The sequence below is a fragment of the Lagenorhynchus albirostris genome, chromosome 11, assembly GCF_949774975.1.
Source record: "Lagenorhynchus albirostris chromosome 11, mLagAlb1.1, whole genome shotgun sequence".
In the NCBI taxonomy this organism is placed as follows: Eukaryota; Metazoa; Chordata; class Mammalia; order Artiodactyla; family Delphinidae; genus Lagenorhynchus; species Lagenorhynchus albirostris.
In genome coordinates this window covers 89,211,934-89,234,530 of record NC_083105.1, presented here as the reverse complement: position 1 = coordinate 89,234,530, position 22,597 = coordinate 89,211,934, and the positions used below count along the sequence as shown (strand labels likewise).

Sequence of the window (22,597 nt, the reverse complement as noted above, 5' to 3'; positions counted from 1 at the left end):
CTTTCCTATCCCGGTTAACTGTTTGATCTCCCTCTTTAAGCTTTGTGCAGATAACCATAGATAAGTCTAAGCAGAGCCTGAGCTGTGTTGTGCTTGCTGTCTTTCTGTTGCTGCATTTTGTGTTTTGTGTACTTATCTTCCAGGGAGAGCTGTGTGCACGCAGTTAACAGTGCTAACTAATGTCAACAGAGGAGCTGATCAGAGTTGAGTTGTATAGATTTGAGCTGGATAATCAGTTTACTTTATACAGTTTTTGAAATTGGTTCTTTCATAAAAGTCTACAGTTCGGAAACAGAATATATAATATAGAGAAGGTATTTTACTTTAAATCCTTTTGGCCAGAAAATATTAAAATTTGAAAATTCTGTATTGTAAAGATAAATATTTAGCTTTAATTTTTTATGAGAAAAGCTTGCTTTAAGCTAACCAGCCTCTAAATTATTTTATTACTTGTGTGTGTGTGTGTAAATACATATACACAGAGTTTGAATTTGATTATTGTTTCCATATTGCTTTTTAACACTTAATTCATGCTTTTTATCTTTAGGAAGAATGCTGAAAATTGCCAGTGATTTTTGTAATTTATAAAGTGTAGCTTTAAATATTCAAATAACTTAGCTCGTAAGGTACAGAAGATAATCTTATATATTTGAAGGTTATAAAACTTTCTGCTTCCTCCTTGATATATTACTTAATGACTCTGTAATGACAGGTCATGGTAGCTTAAAATGGATGTGTCATTGACTATTACTTTGTGCTTCAAAGCTTTAAGATGGTTAATTTAAAGGGCTAAGTAAATCTTAAAACAATGCTCTCCTAATAGTGAGAACCTTTTTTCTAATTATTTAGAGGTCATTGTCTTATGTGGCAGGTTTGGGGATCAAAAAATGTCTTTTCAGGGTAATAAAGTAGTATGTAAATTTTGTGAGGTTATATTTTCATATTGCTTTTTTCTTTCTTTTTTTTTTTTTTGCGGTACACGGGCCTCTCACTGTTGTGGCCTCTCCCATTACGGAGCACAGGCTCCGGACGTGCAGGCTCAGTGGCCATGGCTCACGGGCCCAGCCGCTACGCAGCATGTGGGATCTTCCCGGACCGGGGCACGAACCCGTGTCCACTGCATAGGCAGGCGGATTCTCAACCACTGAGCCACCAGGGAAGCCCCCATATTGCTTTTTTCTTGATTTAAAATTTTAAGTTCTGAAAATTGAACTTTTTCTTAGATATGCAAATAGAGCAGTGTTTGATTTTTGACTAATGAAGTTTCATTTCAGTATCTGCTATAGTTGGGTCTAATGTGTGCTTAGAATTTCAAACTAATCTGCAATGATGGGAATTCTAGTATGAAATAGCCATTTAAGGTTGCAAGTGAGAGGAAAATCTGTTTCTTCACAGATTATCACAATTCAAACTATGAGTGAAGACGGAACATAGCTGCCACGAGAATGTGAGAATATATTGCAATATATTTGATATTTTAAATTGTTTGGTATAATAGTACTATAATATTATAATTAGACATAGCAACACAATGTTTCAGAACAATTCCTGGATGTTGTACATCTTTTTTGCATTCATAACAGAGTTTTTGGAATAAGTAATCCTTTTTTTAAAAAATTTTAAATTTTATTTATTTATTTTGTTGTGCTGGGTCAGCAGGCGGGCTCCTTAGTTGTGGCATGCAAACTCTTAGTTGTGGCATGCGTGTGTGATCTAGTTCCCCGACCAGGGATCGAACCCAGGCCCCCTGCATTGGGAGCGTGGAGTCTTAACCACTGGGCCACCAGGGAAGTCCCAGAATAAGTAATCCTTACATGTGTAAAGCACTTCATGCTGATTCGATAGGTACAGCATAACAATTGAACTATGACTTCAACCTTCAAGGAGTTTGTAGTATAGAGAAAAGCATGCAGTGTATTAAAAAAGGGAGATGGTGTGGGCCCCATGAACTTGGTTAGTGTGAGGCACTTCAACACAGCATTCAGTGAATTTAATCCTCACAGTAGCCCCTAGTTTTCTTTTTCTCCCCGCCACCACCCCTTTTTCAGGATGAAACTGAAGCTTAACGAGGTTAAGGGCCTGTTGTAGGTCATATAGTTTCACTATGAGTCACTAGCATTCAAATTAACGTCTCTGGGCTGAAACCCTTCTAGACCTAAAAATACAGGGCAGTATAAACAGATCCTATAGTATGTGTCTCTCCATAAGTAGGTTGCTTGGGGACAGAAATATCATTTCAGAGAAACAAGTATAATGGTTAGGTTAGTGGGCCAACCTACAAATAGAAGCTTGTTTCACCCCCTAAAAACCTGTTGACTAGTATTATTTTAGTGGTCCTTCCTTTGCATCCACTGAAGAGTGCTAGACACTGTTCTAGATGTTTGGTGATACAACTGAGACCCGGCCTTCCTGGAGCCTACAATCTAGTAGGAAAAAGAGACGTTAAAACAAAACATGGAACAAACATGTAATTTTAAAATGGCGTCTTCATAAAAGAAAAGCAGAGTGTTTTGTGGCAGATTAGGAAAGTTTACCATAAAGAACAGTGTTTCAGGATGAAATGTGTTTAAGTTTCAAGGGTGGGGTGACAGGATTTCCACCCTCAGTGAATTTTATCTGGAATCTCATTGTCCTTTTTAGCCCCAGGAAGGTTGCTCGGCACCAGGCCCGCTCAGTGTCTTCTTGTAGTGCCTGCCTATAGCTTAATGCCAGCATCCAATGAGCCTCTGAGTAAATGGTGTCTGTACTGATGATGCTGGCCTCCACCCTCCCGAGGAGTTAATCGGGGTAGAACAGAGGAGTCCCGACAACTCAAGTGATTGCATTTGGAGAGCCCTTTCTGGATTTCTCAAATGATTTTCCCCTAATGTTGATAGACCTCTTTCTTTGTTTTCTTCTTATTCTCAAAGCTGGTGTAGTTTAGGAAGGGGGAAGAAATGGGGAGTAGAGAAAGAATTGGTTGGAAGAGTCAAAGAGTTGGAGGCCTTGAAGACCGGTAGGATGTAAACATCCCTGTCTAGGCACCTCTGTCTGTTCTACAAAGACAAGGGGTTTCTCAGCACTTGTGGGCCAATACTCTCTCCTGGGACCTTTTCGTTTTTCTGTAACAGATAATGTAGAAGTTGGGGTTAATGGTGAAAATTTACTTGTATAGATGTGTATGCGTAAATTGGAGTTAATATAAAAAATGATGCTGGGGCTTCCCTGGTGGCGCAGTGGTTGAGAGTCCGCCTGCCGATGCAGGGGACGCGGGTTCGTGCCCCTTTCCGGGAAGATCCCACATGCCACAGAGCGGCTGGGCCCGTGAGCCATGGCCGCTGAGCCTGCGCGTCTGGAGCCTGTGCTCCGCAACGGGAGAGGCCACAACAGTGAGAGACCCACGTACCGCAAAAAAAAAAAAAAAAAAAAAAAAAAAATTGATGCTGGTTGTCCGTCAGACGGTGTCTTAAGAAGTCAGAGGAGGAAGGAGCTTACTTAGGCCGGGCTGACGTGGAAAGGCTTGAAGGAAGAGGCAGGAGTTGAGCTAAGCCTTAAGGGCATGGATGGAATTCAGATGGGTTGAGATAGATGACTGATAACATAAATTCATGGGGGTGGGGACATGTATAATATGTGTGATGAGTAGTGATAACTGCCCTGCTGGTGATTAGAAAATGCTAGGATAATGGGAAGTCAGACGAGGAATGCTGTTAGGAGTACTGTTTGTTGTTGTGTCTGGTCTTTGAATAAAAGGCTGAGATTTTTATTTCTGGGCAAGCCCACTGCAGGTGTTTTTTGGTATAGCATTAATAGCTTAAAGTGAAGGTTTTAAGGGAGATTTTAATATAGGCAGCTTGGGTTAGAAAGGGGCAAACCTGGAATCGAGGAGTCCCATCCTGGGTCTGTCGCTGTAACCTGGAAGTTAGTTGCTGGAACCAACTTGGTAGCAGTGGGAATGGAAAGGAAGGAGGCCATTGATCAAAGATACTGAAGAGGAGTTGACAGGCCTTGGGAGTCTTGCTGAGCTGGGAGGTTGTCAGAGAAAGAGAGGTCAGAAGTTACACAGAAGCCTTTGTGTCTGAGTGGCTACAAGAATGATTGGTACCCTTGACCAGAATAAGGGAATAGGTGGTTGGGGGGAGCGCTAGGTGGAGGTGTTAATGATGGTTTGGTTTTTGAGCTGCTTATCTTGAGAGGGCATAGCATTTTAGGTGGCTAAAATCTGGCCTTTCCAAAGGACTCCCAACATTATCTTCTATTCCTCCCTCATGAATAAGAAATACAAACCACCCCCCATCCCCCCTGCCCCCACAGAATGCTATCTCAGCTACCTAATTATCTCCAAGCGGTATGTAGATCCAAGCCAGGAATGTCATATTCATCCATCCAATTATTCATTCAACAAACACTTACTGAGTACTGTGTGCCAAGTGCTTTAGGTTTTATGAACGAAACAGACATGGACCTTGCTCTTAAGGAGCTTATAGTTAATTTAAGGAGAGAGACAGCAGTATCATAATCACAAACATATAGTCGTAGACTGATAAATGCTATGAAGTATACATCATGCTTTGAGCAGATGTATTTGTGAGGACTCGGCCCAGTGTGGAAGAGGCCTTTCTCACAAACATAAGGAATAACCCTTCCTCTGAAAGCTCAGCTGTGAAACCCCACAGAGTGATGAGAACAGAGCAGTGCAAAGTCACCTGAAAGATGAATTGATAGCATCTTGGGCTTGAGATTGGACCATAACCTGAGTGAAAGCGTTGCTATAGCTAAAGAAAGACTTGGGGTGGGGTTGGTGTGATGTGGAAATTTAGAAAAAGGAGAAAAGCTGCATAAGTTACTCTCTACTATCTAGTAGAGAGCAAGGTTAAGCCAATTGATTTTGACTGTTATTCCAGTCCCAGTGGCAAGGTCTTCCAATTACTCAATCTTTCACTGATGCATTTTTTCCCTTCACTTCTCTTCAATACATTTTGAACTCATAATTATGTGCCTTAGCAATTAGGTACAATCATTAAACAAAATAGACCAAACAACTTTACCCTTCTGGGGACTGGTATGGTGGAGGAGAGAATATCAGACAAAGAAAATATAACTTTTATGGTATGTAAGAATATATAAATGCTGTAGGAAAAAAATTAGAGCAAGGTGTGTAGGATCAGGAGAGGAGTGAAGAGGGATGGGTGTGGGAGAAAAAGACAGTGGAATCAGAGAAGGAAGAGCCCAGCTGCGTGGCGGCCTCCTTGGTTGATGTAATTGGCTGTTACACGGGGAGATGTGGAGCCGTCGCAGGTCTGAGCAGAGGAGGAGATGCGTGGTCTGGCTTCGCCCTTTGAAAGGGTCAGTCTGACTGCTGTGTGAAGGTGAGACTTTGGGGGCCTAGTGGAGCCCCTCCAGTGTAAGTTCTCTCCCTCATCAGATTCTCTCCTTATATTTCCTTTTAACACTTAACAAGATCATGATTAAATATTTAATTGTGTAACCCCATATTTCTTTTAAGCTGCCAGCGATTATCAGTGCCATTGATTTAATAATAGTAACAGCTTTTCAGAGGGGAGAGACATAACCATATTAAATAAACCCCTTGATCCTTAATTCAGAAACAGTATATTGAAAAAGCATGTTTTAAAATCAAGTCAATGCTTGCTTAATACCTGTTTGCCTACACTCCTTATGGTAGGTAAGCTTCATGAAAAGCAGCTCATTCATTGCTGTGTTTTTAGTCCCTGAGCTTAAACTTTTCTCATAGTAGTTCCTCAGTAAATATTTGTTGATTGATGAATTTTGTTGATGACACTCAACTTCATTCCATGCTATTCAGAAACCTTGTAATGTGGCTCTTTGTGAAATTTAAATATTCTCTTTATGTGACATCTATCTGTCCCAGTATGAATTAGGAAGTCAGCTGTTTCTCGAGTTTGGCTCATGCGATTCTCCTCCAGGAGACAGATAGGATCTGCTCAGAGGCCTGATTATGGGACCAGATCCAGGATCAAGCCAAGATAATGCAGGGACCTGTGAGGGCTGTTGGGAGACAGCTGAATCCCAGACCTTGCCAGTGACCATGCCATTTCCATTTAGAAATGTTCACAGTTCAGGCTGCTGTGGTTTGGAGAATGGGGGAGATATACTGTCATCATTAGTATGAGTAAAGCAAGTGTAGACCACTGAACTCAGTGGGTCCTAGAGAGGCCTGAGAGAAATAGAAATTAGTCCTCACGAGGTACAGGTGACAGACATTTCAGAGCCACGCAGAGAATTCCTTGGTTACTTAGAAGTAGCCTCCTAGCTATTTGGGAATTATTCTCTGAAGTGGCCAGTAATTTCAGAAACACCCAAGAGAATCCCTCTGGACTGTTAACTCCTTGAAGGCAGGGACTGTGTCATGTCATCTTTATGTTTCCAGCACTTGACACATAATAGGCAATGAGATGTTTGAAATGAAGACCTATTACAGATTGTAAGAAAAACAAGTCATTGCCCAAATCTGAACATCCCAGGTCACTTTTCTGCTTCTCACTTGTCATCTAGTCAGGATTCATATTGTTGTAAATGTCAGTGACCCAAAGCCAACTATTACAAGCAAAAGCAAACTCTCTTCCCACATTAGTTCCAGGAGTGACACAAGTGAATCCTTCAAGACCCTTCCTCACTCACCTTTTTTCACTTTAGAAAGTTTTTCTCCACTTAACCATAAAAATGTTTGCCCATGGCCCCAAATTACACCCTTTTAGCTTTTTAACCCAAAAGATAAGGTTTCTTCTCTATTCCTCAATAAAAAAAATCTTAGACAAGGACTTTGACCACCTTGTATTACATGCCCATTGCTGGAGTGAAGACTGGCCCTCTGGTCTTCAGTAATTTTCTGTCCTTGGCTGAAACCAAGATTATTATCAACCAGCCTTCCAAGAAACTGTGTGATGAGAGAGGAAGGCCTGGTCACATAGAAAGTCAGGGTGTGAAAGGCTGCATGAACAGAGATCTCCTGCTTCTCCCTTGTATACAGTGCACAGTGCTAAAGGCCAGGAAGGCCATGAACCTGAGCATCTGCAGACTTCCTAAGAAGTGATATTATCAATGATTTTCAAGGATGCTTTCTGCCTTCCATTGAAGAAGAAGTAGTTGAAGATACGTGCAGGGTGGTTCAGGCCTGGACCCTGGAGAATGAAGAGGAAGAGTTAAATTCTGAGGAAGAAGCAATAGAAGCCAATCCTATACTGGCTGCCTTGAGCAAGGGGGACTGAGGAAACCAACTTCGATTTGGTACAAGTGACAGTACAGCCTCACTGTGATCAAAACCTCCACTCTGCTACAGTGGGCCAGGGATTCCCTCTGGTTCTTCTGAAATCACTGGCCACTTCAGAAAATAATTCCCACACAGTGTCAGTGCTTGAGTAATGCTACCCAAACTTGCTTGCTACATTGCCTCCCGGGGATGTTCTACATGCTTTCCACCCCCACCCGCCCCCGTCCCTTCCAAGTGACTAAGATTCTTTACACATATTATTTCTTTGGAATAGACATGGTCTTCAAAAGAGAGAATTTGCCTCTGAGATGAAAAATAGTTTTAGACTTCATATTGAGTGAATTCCATCAGCTTTTGCTGAACTTGGTTGAAGGTGCATATAATACCCATTTTATTAAATATTTACAATGAAGCTGTTTAACCTAAAATTTAAAACTTAGTAAAATAGGACAGAATAGCAGAGTCTTCAGAAGAAACAAGGAATTACTCCTTGCTCATTTTTCATAGTATACAAAGCAATGGTGGAGAGAAAGTAACTTGTTAAACTTAGTGTCAATTTTTTTTCTCTGTTTGAAAATTCATCTGTTCCAGTTTTTATTTTGAAAATTTTAATCTATCACAGAATATAGATGCATCTAATAATGATGGCATTTAAAAAAAATTTAGTAAAGAAATGTCAGAGAATGATTCCAAATCTGTGTTTAGTGTGTGTCCTTTTTTCCAACCTGTTTTATAATGTTAAGTGTTTCTTTCTGATTATAGAAGTAAAACATTTGGAAAAAACTGAAGAGTATAAAGAAGGAGAAAATAAAATCACCTGGTCTCATTATGCAGAGAGAATTTCTATTAATATTTCTGTATATATGGAAAAATATTTTTAAAGATTTGGGTCTTATTGCTAGTACTGTGTCGAATGCTGTTTTCATTAAAGTTATATCGTGTGTCCTTATGTCATTATATATTCAATGGAAGATTTTTTAATAACTGATGTTTTATCTTATGAATATATAATAGTTTAATCATCCCTCTATTTTTAGATGGCTATGTTGTTTCCAACTTTTTGCTGTGAGAAAAATCCTTATATAACATATGCATGTCTGTTTCCTAGACTTGGAATTATTGGGATAGGGTATGAGCTTTTTAAAGGGTTCATTACTTAACATTTTGCCAAATTGCCCTCTAAGAGATTTGTACAAAGTTATGTTCTCCCCTTAGTATATGAAGTGTATAAAAGTGCCCCTGTTTCTCCATACCTACAATAAATACTCCAGACAGATGAAATTTGAAGGTAACTGATGGAGAATCTGTGTGGGTTGTCATTAGTGATTCGGAGAGTTTGGAACAGGGATTAGTCTTTATCTGTTGCTACATAACCAACTATACCAAAACTTAGTGGCTTAAAACAACAATGATTTATAATTTCTCACCTTTCTTTGGGTTGACTGGGCTCAGCTAGGCTGTTCTATTTCCTGTGATATAACTGAGGGCCCTCCTGCAGATACATTCAGCTGCAACTTGGCGGAATATCCCGTGTCTTCTCTCCTCGTGGCCTCTCATGACTTAGTAGTCTATCTAGAGTTTCTTGCTAACAACGCAGCTGGCTTCTAAGAGGGAACGTTCCAAGAAGACAAGCCCCTGGGTGCAAGCGTTTATCAAACCTCTGCTTGCATTATGCTTGCTCATGTCCTGTTGGTCAAAGCAAGTCACATGACCAAGGCCAAAATCAAAAGTGGGAGAGAACTACACAAGCCTGTGAATACCAGGAGATGTGGTTCATTGCAGACCGTTGATGTAATGGATTACCAGAAATAGTAAATAAGTTTCAACTAGCATTGCAAGTCTGATTGATGAGCAATAGCACTTTGGAGCACTGTGTTTAGAAAAATTTGGAGATCAACTTCTGGATCAGTAGGAAAGCGTATTGTGACAAGTTAATGATGTTTGCAAGGGCTTAGGTGAGGAGGTTGGTATAATGGTGTATTTACCATCCTTAATTTAATATCTGAATTTATATCATAAAGCCACAAACGTAAACATGAAAGGCAATTCAAGAGCTTACATGTAAGCCCAAATACTTTAAAAACATTGGAGTACTTGAGTAAAGTGAGCCTTAAGCTTTTATTCATCCTGGTTTCGTACTGACAATTAATACAACTGGTAGTATAAGATATCAATAATTGGGCTTCCCTGGTGGCGCAGTGGTTGAGGGTCCGCCTGCCGATGCAGGGGACACGGATTCATGCCCCGGTCCGGGAAGATCCCACATGCCGTGGAGAGGCTAGGCCCGTGAGCCATGGCCGCTGAGCCTGCGCGTCCGGAGCCTGTGCTCCGCAAAGGGAGAGGCCACAACAGTGAGAGGCCCGTGTACCGCAAAAAAAAAAAAAAAAAGATATCAATAATTGGCATCTTGTGCTAGATTAGTTTGCAAGATACCCGTATTTCACACCAGGACTGCTCTTTCCCATTGCTGAGTGAAAAAGCTGTAGCAGGGTTCATAGATGAGGAGCAAGTACCTATACTAGTGCCCAAGGTCAGAGTATGGGTGGGTGGATGGCTAGATGGATGGAGACATAATCTCACATATATACGTATTTGCATGTGTGAGTGTGTGATTTTAAGAGGTTGACTGAGTTGTGAACTTGACGCTTGGATTTATTTACTCATGTGATTTAACCAGTATTATCAGTGGCAGTATTTAAGAGTAGGCACTATGGCCTATGCCAATGGTCCCCAGCCTCTTTGGCACTAGGGACCGCTTTCATGGAAGACAGTCTTTCCACGGACGGGGTTGGGGTGTGGTTCAGGCGGTAACACGAGCGATGGGGAGCGGCAGGGAGCAATCGGGAGCGATGGGGAGCGGCAGATGAAGCTTCACTCGCTCTCCCGCCGCTCACCTCCTGCTGTGCGGCCCGGTTCCTAACAGGCATTCTGAGGGAGACTTATAGGAAAATGTTACTATTCCTCCTGATACAGTAGTGCGGAGTCTCTTTTATGCTCTTCCCTCTCACCCCATACTCTGCTCTCCCAGAGGAGGTTCTGTGCATGTCAGCAGTTTGGTGTGTGTCCTCCTCCCCCTTCTTTGCATACGTATACATTCATTTATTCATTTATTTTTACCAAAATGAGCTTGTCCTATATGTACAATTCTTTGACTTTTCCTTTTTATTTAATACCTTAGATCTTTTCGTATTAGTACTTAGAAGTCGACACCGTTCTTTCAGTAGCTACAAAATATTCATTAATTATTTAGCTGGACATTAATTATTTAGTTGGACATTTAGTGTTTTTCCATTTTTTTCCCTCAGTTTCTAAAAATGTTGTCATGAACGTACTTATACATAAACTGTGGCCGTATGCAAATGTTTTTATAAAATAGATGTGGAAATTGCTGAGTTAGGCTGTATACGTATTTTAGCTTTTGATAAACGTAGTAAAATCCTGCTAAACACCATAAATAGGGTCTGAAAATATTGAAGTGATTAAAATGCATAATTATAAGATTAATGAAAAGCAGTATTTTTCATTAAGTTCATGGAGTCACACACAAAAAATAGGAAAGTGGTAGAAAGTGACACATTGTGCAAAACTACATAATGAATCAGAAAGCCCCAAATGAAAACAGGGCATTCACCCCCTAAATTCCTTTTGGAATTGGAGTTGGTCCAACTATTGGAGCCCTTCGACAGTCACGTTCAGATTAATTTGTGGTTTTACTATTTGTGGTTTACAGTTAGGCCAACTTCCAAACAATCTTTACCATCTTATCCTCGCATGATGCAGTGTGTAGGATTATTGTCTCCTGTATCCTTGCCAGCACTTGGTGTTACCAGCCTTAAGTTTTGAGTAATCTAATGGACAAAAATGGTATCTTGTTTGAATTTGCGCGTTGTTGGTTTTGGCCATGCTTGTCATCTTTCCCTCTATTTGTTGCCTATTTGAGTCTCTTCTACAAATTGCCTCTTCCTATATTTTCTCTATTTTTCTATTGCTATTTTTCTTAATGATTTATGTCATTATGTACTTTGCTGTATTTTTGATATCTGAGCCAGTTAGCTTATTAGAGCTCTCCAAGGTATTTTTGCTGTGCACCCTGATAAGTAGAACATTTTTGGTTATATACTCTCATTATATGTCTATTTATTTATAGATTATATATGTGTATTGTTGTCAGTCTGTGTCATACATTTTTTTTTTTTTTTTTTTTTTTTTTTTGCGGTACGCGGGCCTCTCACTGTTGTGGCCTCTCCCATTGTGGAGCACAGGCTCCAGACATGCAGGCTCAGGGGCCATGGCTCACGGGCCCAGCTGCTCCGCGGCATGTGGGATCTTCCCGGACCGGCGCACAAACCTGTGTCACCTGCATCAGCAGGTGGACTCTCAACCACTGCGCCACCAGGGAAGCCCCTGTGTCTTACATCTTAGTAAAGCTTATTTTTTCCCTGTTTTATTGTGTTTTAAAAATAAGTGTAAATAGAGGTGCTACAGCAAAGGAAACTATAAACAAGACCAAAAGACAACCCTCAGAATGGGGGAAAATATTTGCAAATGAAGCAACTGACAAAGGATTAATCTCCAAAATTTATAAGCAGCTCATGCAGCTCAATAACAAAAAAACAAACAACCCAATCCAAAAATGGGCAGAAGACCTAAACAGACATTTCTCCAAAGAAGATATACAGACTGCCAACAAACACATGAAAGAATGCTCAACATCATTAATCATTAGAGAAATGCAAATCAAAACTACAATGAGGTATCATCTCACACCAGTCAGAATGGCCACCATCAAAAAATCTAGAAACAATAAATGCTGGAGAGGGTGTTGAGAAAAGGGAACACTCTTGCACTGCTGGTGGGAATGTGAATTGGTATAGCCACTATGGAGGACAGTATGGAGGTTCCTTAAAAAACTACAAATAGAACTACCACATGACCCAGCAATCCCACTACTGGGCATATACCCTGAGAAAACCGTAATTCAGAAAGAGCCATGTACCAAAATATTCATTGCAGCTCTATTTACAATAGCCAGGACATGGAAGCAACCCAAATGTCCATCAACAGATGAATGGATAAAAAAGATGTGGCACATATATACAATGGAATATTACTCAGCCATAAAAAGAAACGAAACTGAGTTATTTGTAGTGAGGTGGATGGACCTAGAGTCTGTCATACAGAGTGAAGTAAGTCAGAAAGAGAAAGACAAATACCGTATGCTGACACATATATATGGAATTTAAGAAAAAAAAAATGTCACGAAGAACCTAGGGGTAAGACAGGAATAAAGACACAGACCTACTAGAGAATGGACTTGAGGATATGGGGGGGGGGAAGGGTAAGCTGCGACAAAGTGAGAGAGTGGCATGGACATATATACACTACAAAACGTAAAATAGATAGCTAGTGGGAAGCAGCAGCATAGCACAGGGAGATCAGCTCGGTGCTTTGTGACCACCTAGAGGGGTGGGATAGGGAGGGTGGGAGGGAGGGAGACGCAAGAGGGAAGAGATGTGGGAACATATGTATATGTATAACTGATTCACTTTGTTACAAAGCAGAAACTAACACACCATTGGAAAGCAATTATACTCCAATAAAGATGTAAAAAAAAGGTGTTAATATTATTTAGTCTTTGTTTAAACTTGGAATTCTGTAAAAAAATTCTACATATTTCATGATTCATTTTATTCTACTACTGTAATTTGAGATTTAAATTTTTTCTTTATTATAAATGGTGACTGAATGATTTTGCAGAAATTATTCTTTTAAACTTCTTCCTAGATGTAAAAAAAAAAAAAAACCAAAACCAACTTATTTCACTGTGAATCTTCAGTCTTTTGGTATGATTTCCTTTATTTGTAAATAAACTCTCATTAAATATTATTCCAAGAAAAAACAAATGGGGTGCTAACCTGTCCACAGCCCAGTGTAGAGTCTAGTGTGCATTCACCTAGGAAATCAGGAGTTGTGAGCGAAATATGGTTTAGGCCCTTTACAGGCCAGTTAGGTTGGCCAAGAAGAGCATGCTCTCTGTTCTGTGACCACAGTGTGCATATCTGTAAGCCCCTGGCCACTGAGTACTCTGGTGAAGTGGAAAGTCGCCAAGGGTCAGACCTTGGCTCCGTTACCTTTTTAACCACACAGCTTGGAGAAAATTGCTTACTCTCACTAAGAACCAGTTTCTTCATGTGTAAAATGGAGAGGGTAGTCCTTGTCTTGCCTACTTTATAGGCTTATGATGTGAGTTAATCTATGTGAATAAACTTTGAAAAACTGTAAAACATGGGGTACATATGAAATACCTGGGTATTTATTTTGCAAGGTCATAACATTGGGTATATAAGACAACATGCTTCAGGATCATTTATGCAGGAAAACAGTTGAAAATGGCTGGCCTACTAATTGTGGTTCAGAAATATTTTAAGTCTTCATCGTGTGCAGATTTTAAACCTCTTGAAGGTAGAAACTATTACACATGATGGTCAGTAAGTTTTGTTGTTGATGGTGTATGTACATTTAATAATATACATATTTGGTTTTTAAAATGTTTTCTATTTAAGAAAGCCCTGTGATTTAGGAATTAGAAATCAGCTTATTTGTGAAATACCCAGTGACACTAAGGAAGACTTTCTTGAAAGAGTAAAGTAGCTATTGTCCAGGGCTGCAGAGAAAAGGCAGGGCCTGGCATGAATATATTCTCCAAGATAGTGAAGAACTCAAGGCATTGTAACGGTAGGGTCTCTCATGTAAGCAGTGGAACTGAATTATGAGGAAGGCGGTGTATGATACAGCGTACCCAGGAGTGATGATGAAAAGGCAGTTTTGAATGTGGATAATGCTGTTTTTAAGAAATGTGCTTTATAATTTTTTAAAAAAATAAATGAATTTAACTGTAAAATAAATTATTATTGTCTGTAGAAGATAGTGGATGGAGGGAGGAGAAATAAAAGAACTGAACCCCTTATCATTAATAAAAAAGAATAAGAAAATTGGGATTGCATATTTTACAATATTTTACAAGTATTGACACTCAGGCTCTGTAACGGTGCTGGAAAACAGGCGCTCTCAGGCCCGTGCTGCTGGCTGGCCAGGCCGGCCCATGACCAGTAGTGGCCTGAGTAGGCTTGGACTGAGCTGTGGGCAGTGGGCCAGGCGAGGTCACATTCCTTCTGAATACTCTCCCCTCCTTCCCTCTCCTTTGATTCTCAGAACAACCCCATGGGGTAGAAAGCAGGACAGGCCTAGTCCAGTTCAACTCACTAAACCTTTTATGCTCACCCAGATGAGTGGGAAGGGGTGGTGGCATGCTTACTTATTATATCTACTTTCAAAAACTTATTTAAAACTCTTGGAGGGGTAGAAGACAGTGTGCAAAAAACAAACGAAATCCTTTGTATATTTGGAAGAATAGATGTATTTCTCAGAAATAGTTCACACTGAGGAATTTCTGTATTTCAGAAAAGAATGATAAAAGGACTTTTTTTTTTTTCTTACACAGAGGAATTCCATGTCCATTTTGAACATTTACCTAATAATCTAGATTTCTACTATGTCAAGTCAGGCCCCCACCCCCCACCCCCTTTATTCTTTTTTTTTTTTTTAAAGAAGATGTTGGGGGTAGGAGTTTATCAATTTATTTATTTATTTTTGCTGTGTTGCGTCTTCGTTTCTGTGCGAGGGCTATCTCTAGTTGTGGCAAGCGGGGGTCACTCTTCATCGCAGTGCGTAGGCCTCTCACTATGGTGGCCTCTCTTGTTGCGGAGCACACAGACTCCAGACGCGCAGGCTCGGTAGTTGTGGCTCACGAGCCAAGTTGCTCCGCGCCATGTGGGATCCTCCCAGACCAGGGCTCGAACCCGTGTCCCCTGCATTAGCAGGCAGATTCTCAACTACTGCACCACCAGGGAAGCCCCCCCCCCCTTTATTCTTATGTGAATGATTTTCAGTCTAGCTGCTGCTCCTTTCTCAGTGGAGCTGCAAAAGAAACTCTGAATTGGAAACAGGCAGTATTATTGGTAAGAGAAATAAAATCTTTTGATGGGGTTCTACATCCTTTCTGTATCTACCCAGCCTGCTATTAGAGCCTTCTTGCAGAATACCCTGAGATTAAAATATTTCACAATTTTTGGCTTCAATTCCTCAAAAACATTACAGGAGAAATGTAATAGATTATTCAAGTTGAATAGATATGATTAATCTTGCTGTGTCAGTTACTGCTGTATAACAAACCGTCCTCACACTCCAAGGCTTAAGATAATCACTGTATATTACTGAGCACAGGTCCCTGGGTTGGCTGGGCAATTCCTCTAGTTTCTGTTGCATTTATTCTTGTCTGAGATCAGCTGTGGGTCAAGCAGGAGGCTCTGCTGATCTTGGCTGGTCTAAGATGGTCTTTTCTGAGATGGTGGGAATGACTGGGCTCTCTTCCATGGTCTCATTCCCAGTAGGCTTGCCCAGGCTTGCTCTTGTGGTGAAGGCAGGTGTCCAAGCAAGTGAGCCTTAGTGCTCCAGGTCTCTTGGGGCCTGGGCTCAGAATTGGGGCAGCGTCATGCACTGCTTTCCATTGGCCAAAGAAAGTCTCAAGGCCAGCTTGAATTCAAGGAGTGGAGAGATAGACTCCGTCTTTTGAGGGAGGTTGGAAAATCACATTGCAAATTTCAGAATGGCCATCATTAAAAAGTCTACAAATAACAGATGCTGGAGAGGGTGTGGAGAAAAGTGAACCCTCCCATACTGTTGGTGGGAATGTAAGTTGGTGCAGCCACTGTGGAAAACAGTGTGGAGGTTCCTCAGAAAACTAAAAGTAGAACTACCATATGATGCAGCAATCCCACTCCTGGGCATATATCCAGACAAAACTGTAATTCAAAAATACATGCACCCTATGTTCGTAGCAGCACTATTCACAATAGCCAAGACATGGAAACAACCTAAATGTCCATTGACAGACAAATAGATAAAGAAGTTGTGGTATATATATACAATAGACTACTACTCGTATATATATACAATAGACTACTACTCAGCCATAAAGAAAGAATGAAGTAATGCCATTTGCAGCAACATGGATGCAACTAGAGATTATCATACTAAGTAAATCAGAAAGAGAAAGATAAATGCCATATGATATCACTTATATGTAGAACCTAAAATATGACACAAGTGAACCTATCTATGAAATAGAAACAGAACCATGGACATAGGGAATAGACTGGTGGTTGCCCAGAGGTGGAGGAGTTGCAGGGGGAGAGGGATGGAGTGGGAGTTTGGGATTAGCAGATGCAAACTGGTATATATGGAATGGATAAACAACAAGGTCCTACTGTATAGCACAGGAAACTATATTCAGTATCCTGTGATAGGGCTTCCCTGGTGGCGCAGTGGTTGAGAGTTCGCCTGCCGATGCAGGGGACACAGGTTCGTGCCCCGGTCCGGGAAGATCCCACATGCTGCGGAGCGGCTAGGCCTGTGAGCCATGGCCACTGAGCTGCGCGTCCGGAGCCTCTGCTCTGCAACGGGAGAGGCTGCAACAGTGAGAGGCCCGCGTACCACACACACACACACACAATATATATATATATATATATATATATATATCCTGTGATAAACTATAATGGAAAAGAATATGAAAAAGAATGTATATATGTATAACTGAGTCACTTTGCTGTACAGCAGTAATTAACACAACATTGTAAATCAACTATACTTTAATAAAAAAATTAACAAACAGACAAGAAAAACAAAGGTTGTGGATATAGGGAGAGGTGGAGAGCTGGAACCTTTTTGTAATCTGTATAGAACATGTGCCCCTAAATTTACTGAACCCATTTGAAATTCATGGTTCCTCTGTCTCAAATAGGGGATTACACTTGATCCTGGTCACACTGCTGATCATGTACTTCAGCTATGTAGAAAATTAAGTGGACCTGTGTGTATAAGTCTCTTCTTTATTAAATCAGTTAGTTCCTAACTCCTGTAGAGCAGGGTTATTTTTTTTTCCCCCTTTCATGATGTGTTTAGTTGGTTTGATAGTCTCCCTGGGCTTTGTCATTTTAAGGTTCAGAATGGGTCCTAGTGCCTCAGTTGTGGGGTGTGGAGAAGATATTGTAGGTTTCAGTGTATTTAAGAAAGCTCTCAAGTATATAACCTCCCCTGTCCTACCATACCCAGAATCCATCGACCAGGCACTTGCTGTCATATTACCTCCCATGTTATTTTCCTCCTGGTACTTAGCACTGGCTCAAATTCTTGTTCATATACTTTTTGGTTATTTGTCTCTCCTCACTGAGATATAAGCTTCCCAAGAGCAGGGACTTCCTCTGACCTGTTCACTACTGAATTCCCAGAGCTTAGAAGAGTGCCTTCCTCTCCTTAGGAGATGCTCAATAGAGATTTGTTGAATATTTATAATAAAAATTTTGTGATTAAGCAAGTCCGCAGCTCATTAAAACACAGCGTGTTATGTGCTATGTCTCTGGTACATTGTAGACACTCATTAAGTGTTTATGGAACCTTTAGGGAGGGTCGTGGGCAGTGGGAGCTCAGAGAAAATGAAGAGTTGGAGCCACCAAGGGTTTTTCCAGATGAATGCGATGAAAGACATGAGCAGGAGAGTTTAGAGTATGATAGATTTGTTGAAATGTTAGACTGTTGGATTTCAGGCTGGGAAGGAAGGAAGTGGAGCAAGAAGGAATCTGAAGAACAGAGATTCTCCCAAGACCAGAGACCCCACAGAGGGAGAGTAGCTAGACATGCATGCTGGAGGTCGGGGGTTGTGTTGATGCACTATGATCGCTGATGTGCTGGTAATTTCAGATTATGTGCCAGGTTATGGGCACGATGGGGTCCTGGGATTAAGGAAATGAATGGCTCAAGTGGTTGAAGGACCTTGAGGAGGGGGGAATTGACAGCTGTTGTTTGAGAGGGTGCAGCAGGACAGCTGGTGTCCTTAGGGGAAAGTCCTTAACAGCCAAGATATTGGGGGTAATGCTTTGAGGAGAGGTTTGCTAACAACGGAGCACCGCTTCCACAGGAAGTTTCTTTATAAGACAGAGGCGGAGTGGCGGCTAAATCAGGGACAGGCTGAGCAAAGCCTGGACAGACCCAGCAAATGGGTCAAGGGATGGATTGGGAAAGGGACTGGAGATGGTATGAACTTGGGCATTGAGAAGGCTTGATGGATTTAGTTTCAGTAGAATCTTAGAGAAAAGTGACCCTGGGACTAACCAGACAAGAGGCCGTGACTCATTTGGCCAAGGGTAGTGGTCAGCCTGGAGGTTCTGAGCTCTGCTTGTGTGGAGGGATTTTAGGTGGAACTCATGGGAGTTTACATGAGTTCTAAACAGATGTGTTCTCATTTATTACTTCAGTATTTTCATTGTAGGTTTTTCAGAATATTTTAAGGATCTTTTTAAATTAGAAATGGCATTTTCTAAATGTAAACTGTTAAAAAATGTGAAACAATGATATATGCAAATACTAAAGGACAATGATTTAATCAATTTGTGTAGTGCTATTTATCATCTAAAATCCAAGGATTAGGATTTCAGATTAGTATTTTAATCTATTTTTTGGTCATAAAGTTTTTTACATAGGTATTAATCAAAGTAGATATTTTAAATGTAAATATTTAGTCTCTTTTTGCTGTTAGTCATTTTGAAAGTCCAAACTGTGTGGTGAACCAGAGCAGAATTTCATAATCTTTAAACCACAAAGTTGCCTAATAGGCAACAAAGTAGAAATGACAGTAGTGGAAGATTTTACAAAGTCCCAGAACCACCTGGCAATAATTTTAGGAAAAAAACTTTTGACTATAAGCTCATAAATAGGGACTCTGTAACATAAAGAATAATTAATAGTAATTAGTTTCTTGCCTTTGAACCCTTTGGTCAGACTTGTTCCATTGAAACCAGCAAGGCAGGTTAAAATAATCTACAGAATTTAAATTGTCTGCTTGTGCAATACAGGTAAGTTTATATTACACAGCAACAAATTGTCTAAACTCTGTGGGTTTAGACAATAAACAAATGTTTATTTTACTACTACTTGTGTGTGATGCTAAGTACTTTTTTAAACTTCTTTTTTGAGGATGTGTTTTATTTTATTATGAAAAATTTGATTCATACCAAATGAGTATAACATTTGTCCGACATAAAGAAAAATACGATGGTTGATCACTGCACCAGATACTCAGCTTTAAAAAGAGAACATGTCTCAGACCTTTGGAGCCCCCTCTTGCCCCTCCTTGATGCCATTTCTCTGTCGTTCCCCCACCCCTTGCCTCCATGGGCAACCACCATCCTGAGTGTTTATAACATTCCAATGGTTTTCTTTAAATTTTAACCACATATGTTTGAGTCCATATACAATGCATGGTTTAATTTCCCCAGCTTCTTCTTATAACTTCATAAAAGTGAAGACATTCTGTATGTGATTTGCTTATTTTGTTAAACATAATTATTTGTGAGATTCATCCCAAATTGATGTGGTTCATTTTTATGACTGTGTTCAGTGTATGATTATACTACAGTATAAACATTACCCATTGGTGGACATGTGTTTGCTCTTTTTTTTATGGCTTTATGTGAGCATTATCATATGTCTCCTCATGCACATTTGCAAGTTTCTCTCAAACATATAACTATGAGTATAATCGAGGTGGTAAGGTGCATTTCGACTTCTTTGAATAAATCTAAATTATTTTCCGAAGTGGTTGTACTGTTGTACTCCCTACAGCAGTATATGGGTTCTTATTGCTTCATATCTTTGTCAGCACTTCATATTGTCCAACTTTTACGTTTTGGCCAGTCTGGTGGTTGTCAAATGTTTCCTAATTATGGCTTTTACTTTGAATTTCCCAGGTTAATGAAATTAAGCATCTTTTATTAGGTTCATTGTATATTCATGTTTCTTCCTCTGTGACATGTGCTTATATCTTTTGTCTACTTTGTGTCTTTTTTCTTTGGATTTTGAGGAATTTTTTTCTTTATTAAACATACATAGTAATCTTTTGCAAATCTACTCTTTGGGTTTGTATCTTGCCTTCACTTTTTTTAAACGTTATACTCCCTTTATAGTTATTTTAAAATATTGGCTATATCCCCTGTGTTGTACAGTATATCCTTGTAGCTTATTTTTATACATAATAGTTCATATCTCTTAATCTACACGTATGTTGTCCCTCTCCCCTTTCCTCTTACCACTGGTAACTACTAGTTTTTTCTCTATCTCTGAGTCTGTTTTCTTTTTTGTTATATTCACTAGTTTGTTTTATTTTTTAGATTCCACATGTAAGTCATATCATACAGTACTTGTCTTTCTGCCTGACTTATTTCACTTAGCATAATACCTTCCAGGTCCATCCATGTTGTTGTAAATGACAGAATTTCATTCTGTTTTTATGGCTGAGTTGTATTCCATTGTGTATGTGCGTGTGTGCATGTGTGTGTGTGTGTATGTAAAATCACATCTTCTTTATCCATTCATCTGTTGATGAACACTTAGGTTGCTTTCATATCTTGGCAGTTGTAAATAATGCTGCTATTGCTGCTATGAACATTGGGGTGCATGTATCTTTTCCAATTAGTACTTTTGTTGCCTTCACTTTTTTTTTTGATAAATTTATTTATTTTATTTATTTATTTTTGGCTGTGTTGGGTCTTCATCGCTGCATGCAGGCTTTCTCTAGTTGCGGCAAGTGGGGGCTACTCTTCATTGTGGTGCGTGGGCTTCTCATTGCCATAACTTCTCTTTGCAGAGCACGGGCTCTAGGCGCACGGGCTTTGGTAGTTATGGTGTGTGAGCTCAGTAGTTGTGGCTCGCGGGCTCTAGAGTGTAGGCTCAATAGTTGTGGCGCATGGGCTTAGTTGCTCCATGGCATGTGGGATCTTCCCAGACCACGGCTCGAACCCATGTCCCCTGCATTGGCAGGCAGATTCTTAACCACTGTGCCACCAGGAAAGCCCTGCCTTCACTTTTTTTAAGGGATCTTTTGATGAATATATAATTGTTTATCAATCTTCTGTAAGTCATGGCAGATTTTTTTCTTTCCAGTCCTTTTATCCTTTTCCATTTTACCCTTTGTATTTCTTTATGTTTCTGGTTAGTACCTCCAGTACAATGATAACTATTAATAGAAGCAACTACAGCTCTGACTTAAAAATAACTGCTTCTGGGGCTTCCCTGGTGATGCAGTGGTTGAGAGTCCGCCTGCTGATGCAGGGGATGCGGGTTCGTGCCCTGGTCCGGGAAGATCCCACATGCCGCGGAGCGGCTGGGCCCATCCATGAGCCATGGCCGCTGAGCCTGCGCGTCCGGAGCCTGTGCTCCGCAACGGGAGAGGCCACAACAGTGAGAGGCCTGCGTACTGCAAAAAAAACCTCCTTCTTATTTTACCATTAAGAATGATATTTAATGAAGATTTTTAGAGGGTATTCTTTCTAGGTTAAGAAAAATCTCTGCTATTCCTAGTTTGGTAAGAACTTTTATTAGGAGTGAGTGTTAAATTTTATCAAATATTTTTTCTGTATCCATTTAGATGAATTTTTAAAAATTTGCTAACTCAGCAAATTACTGTGAATTGTGTTTACTACACTTGTTAATGGTAAGCCAACCTATCATTCTTGGAGTAAACCCAACTTGGTCATGATGTACCTTCTCTTTTACACATTGCTTCATTGGGCCTGTTGATATTTTGTTTAGGACTTTGCCATTTGCGATAATAAGTGAAATTGCCTTGTAAATTCCCTCTCTGTACTGTCATTGTCTGGCTTTGAAATCAAGGTTGTTCTAGCCTCAAAAAACGAGTTGGAAGGTATTCCACTTTTTGTGTCCTGGAAAAGTTTGCGTGAGATTGGAATCAGTTGCTGAGAAAGGTATATTAATAATTTTCAACTGTTGTGTTGACTTTTCATTTTCTTTGTGAAGTTCTGTTTGTTTTTTTTTTAAGTTTTGAAATTACATTATCAGGATGCATTTAAGCGTAGAATTGTTATGTTTTGTTAAGTGTAGACTATGTCATCAGAATGAAGTCAACATTTTATCCTGGGGAGTTGACCTCTACCTCCATTTACACTTATGGTCTTGCCTATTTGTCTGATTTTAATATATCATACCAGCTTTAACAAAATTTTTTTAATCTGGAAATTTAGTTTATATCTGTTGTGATTACTGGTATATTTAAAATTATTTCTGCCTTCTTATTTTGTGCTTTCCTCTTTTATACTTTCTACTTTTGCCTTTTTTTTTTAGAGGGGGGTGTTTAAAAGGGTAATACATATATTGTCTTTTACATTAGACCCAAAATACTTAGTAGTAGATAACAAATTTTCCCCTCAGTAGTTGACTTTACAAGAAAGATAGATT

At 40.0% G+C, this 22,597-nt stretch overlaps 1 protein-coding gene across 17 annotated transcripts in view; it reads left to right on the top strand.

Moving 5' to 3' along the window:
* The window catches only part of PLEKHA5 (pleckstrin homology domain containing A5), a 242,744-nt gene that overhangs the window by 5,705 nt on the left and 214,442 nt on the right, over positions 1 to 22,597 (top strand). The window contains exons 4-5 of one of the 17 annotated variants that reach the window (XM_060166775.1): positions 1,396 to 1,447; positions 7,994 to 8,085. The exons of 14 other annotated variants lie outside the window; for them this stretch is intronic. In XM_060166775.1, coding sequence (XP_060022758.1) covers positions 1,396 to 1,417 — 22 coding nt within the window. In that variant the 3' untranslated portion in view covers positions 1,418 to 1,447; positions 7,994 to 8,085. Of the gene's footprint in view, positions 1 to 1,395; positions 1,448 to 7,993; positions 8,086 to 11,493; positions 11,942 to 22,597 lie in introns of those variants that run through there. 2 more of the 17 variants (XM_060166769.1, XM_060166774.1) reach the window with 2 other exon arrangements.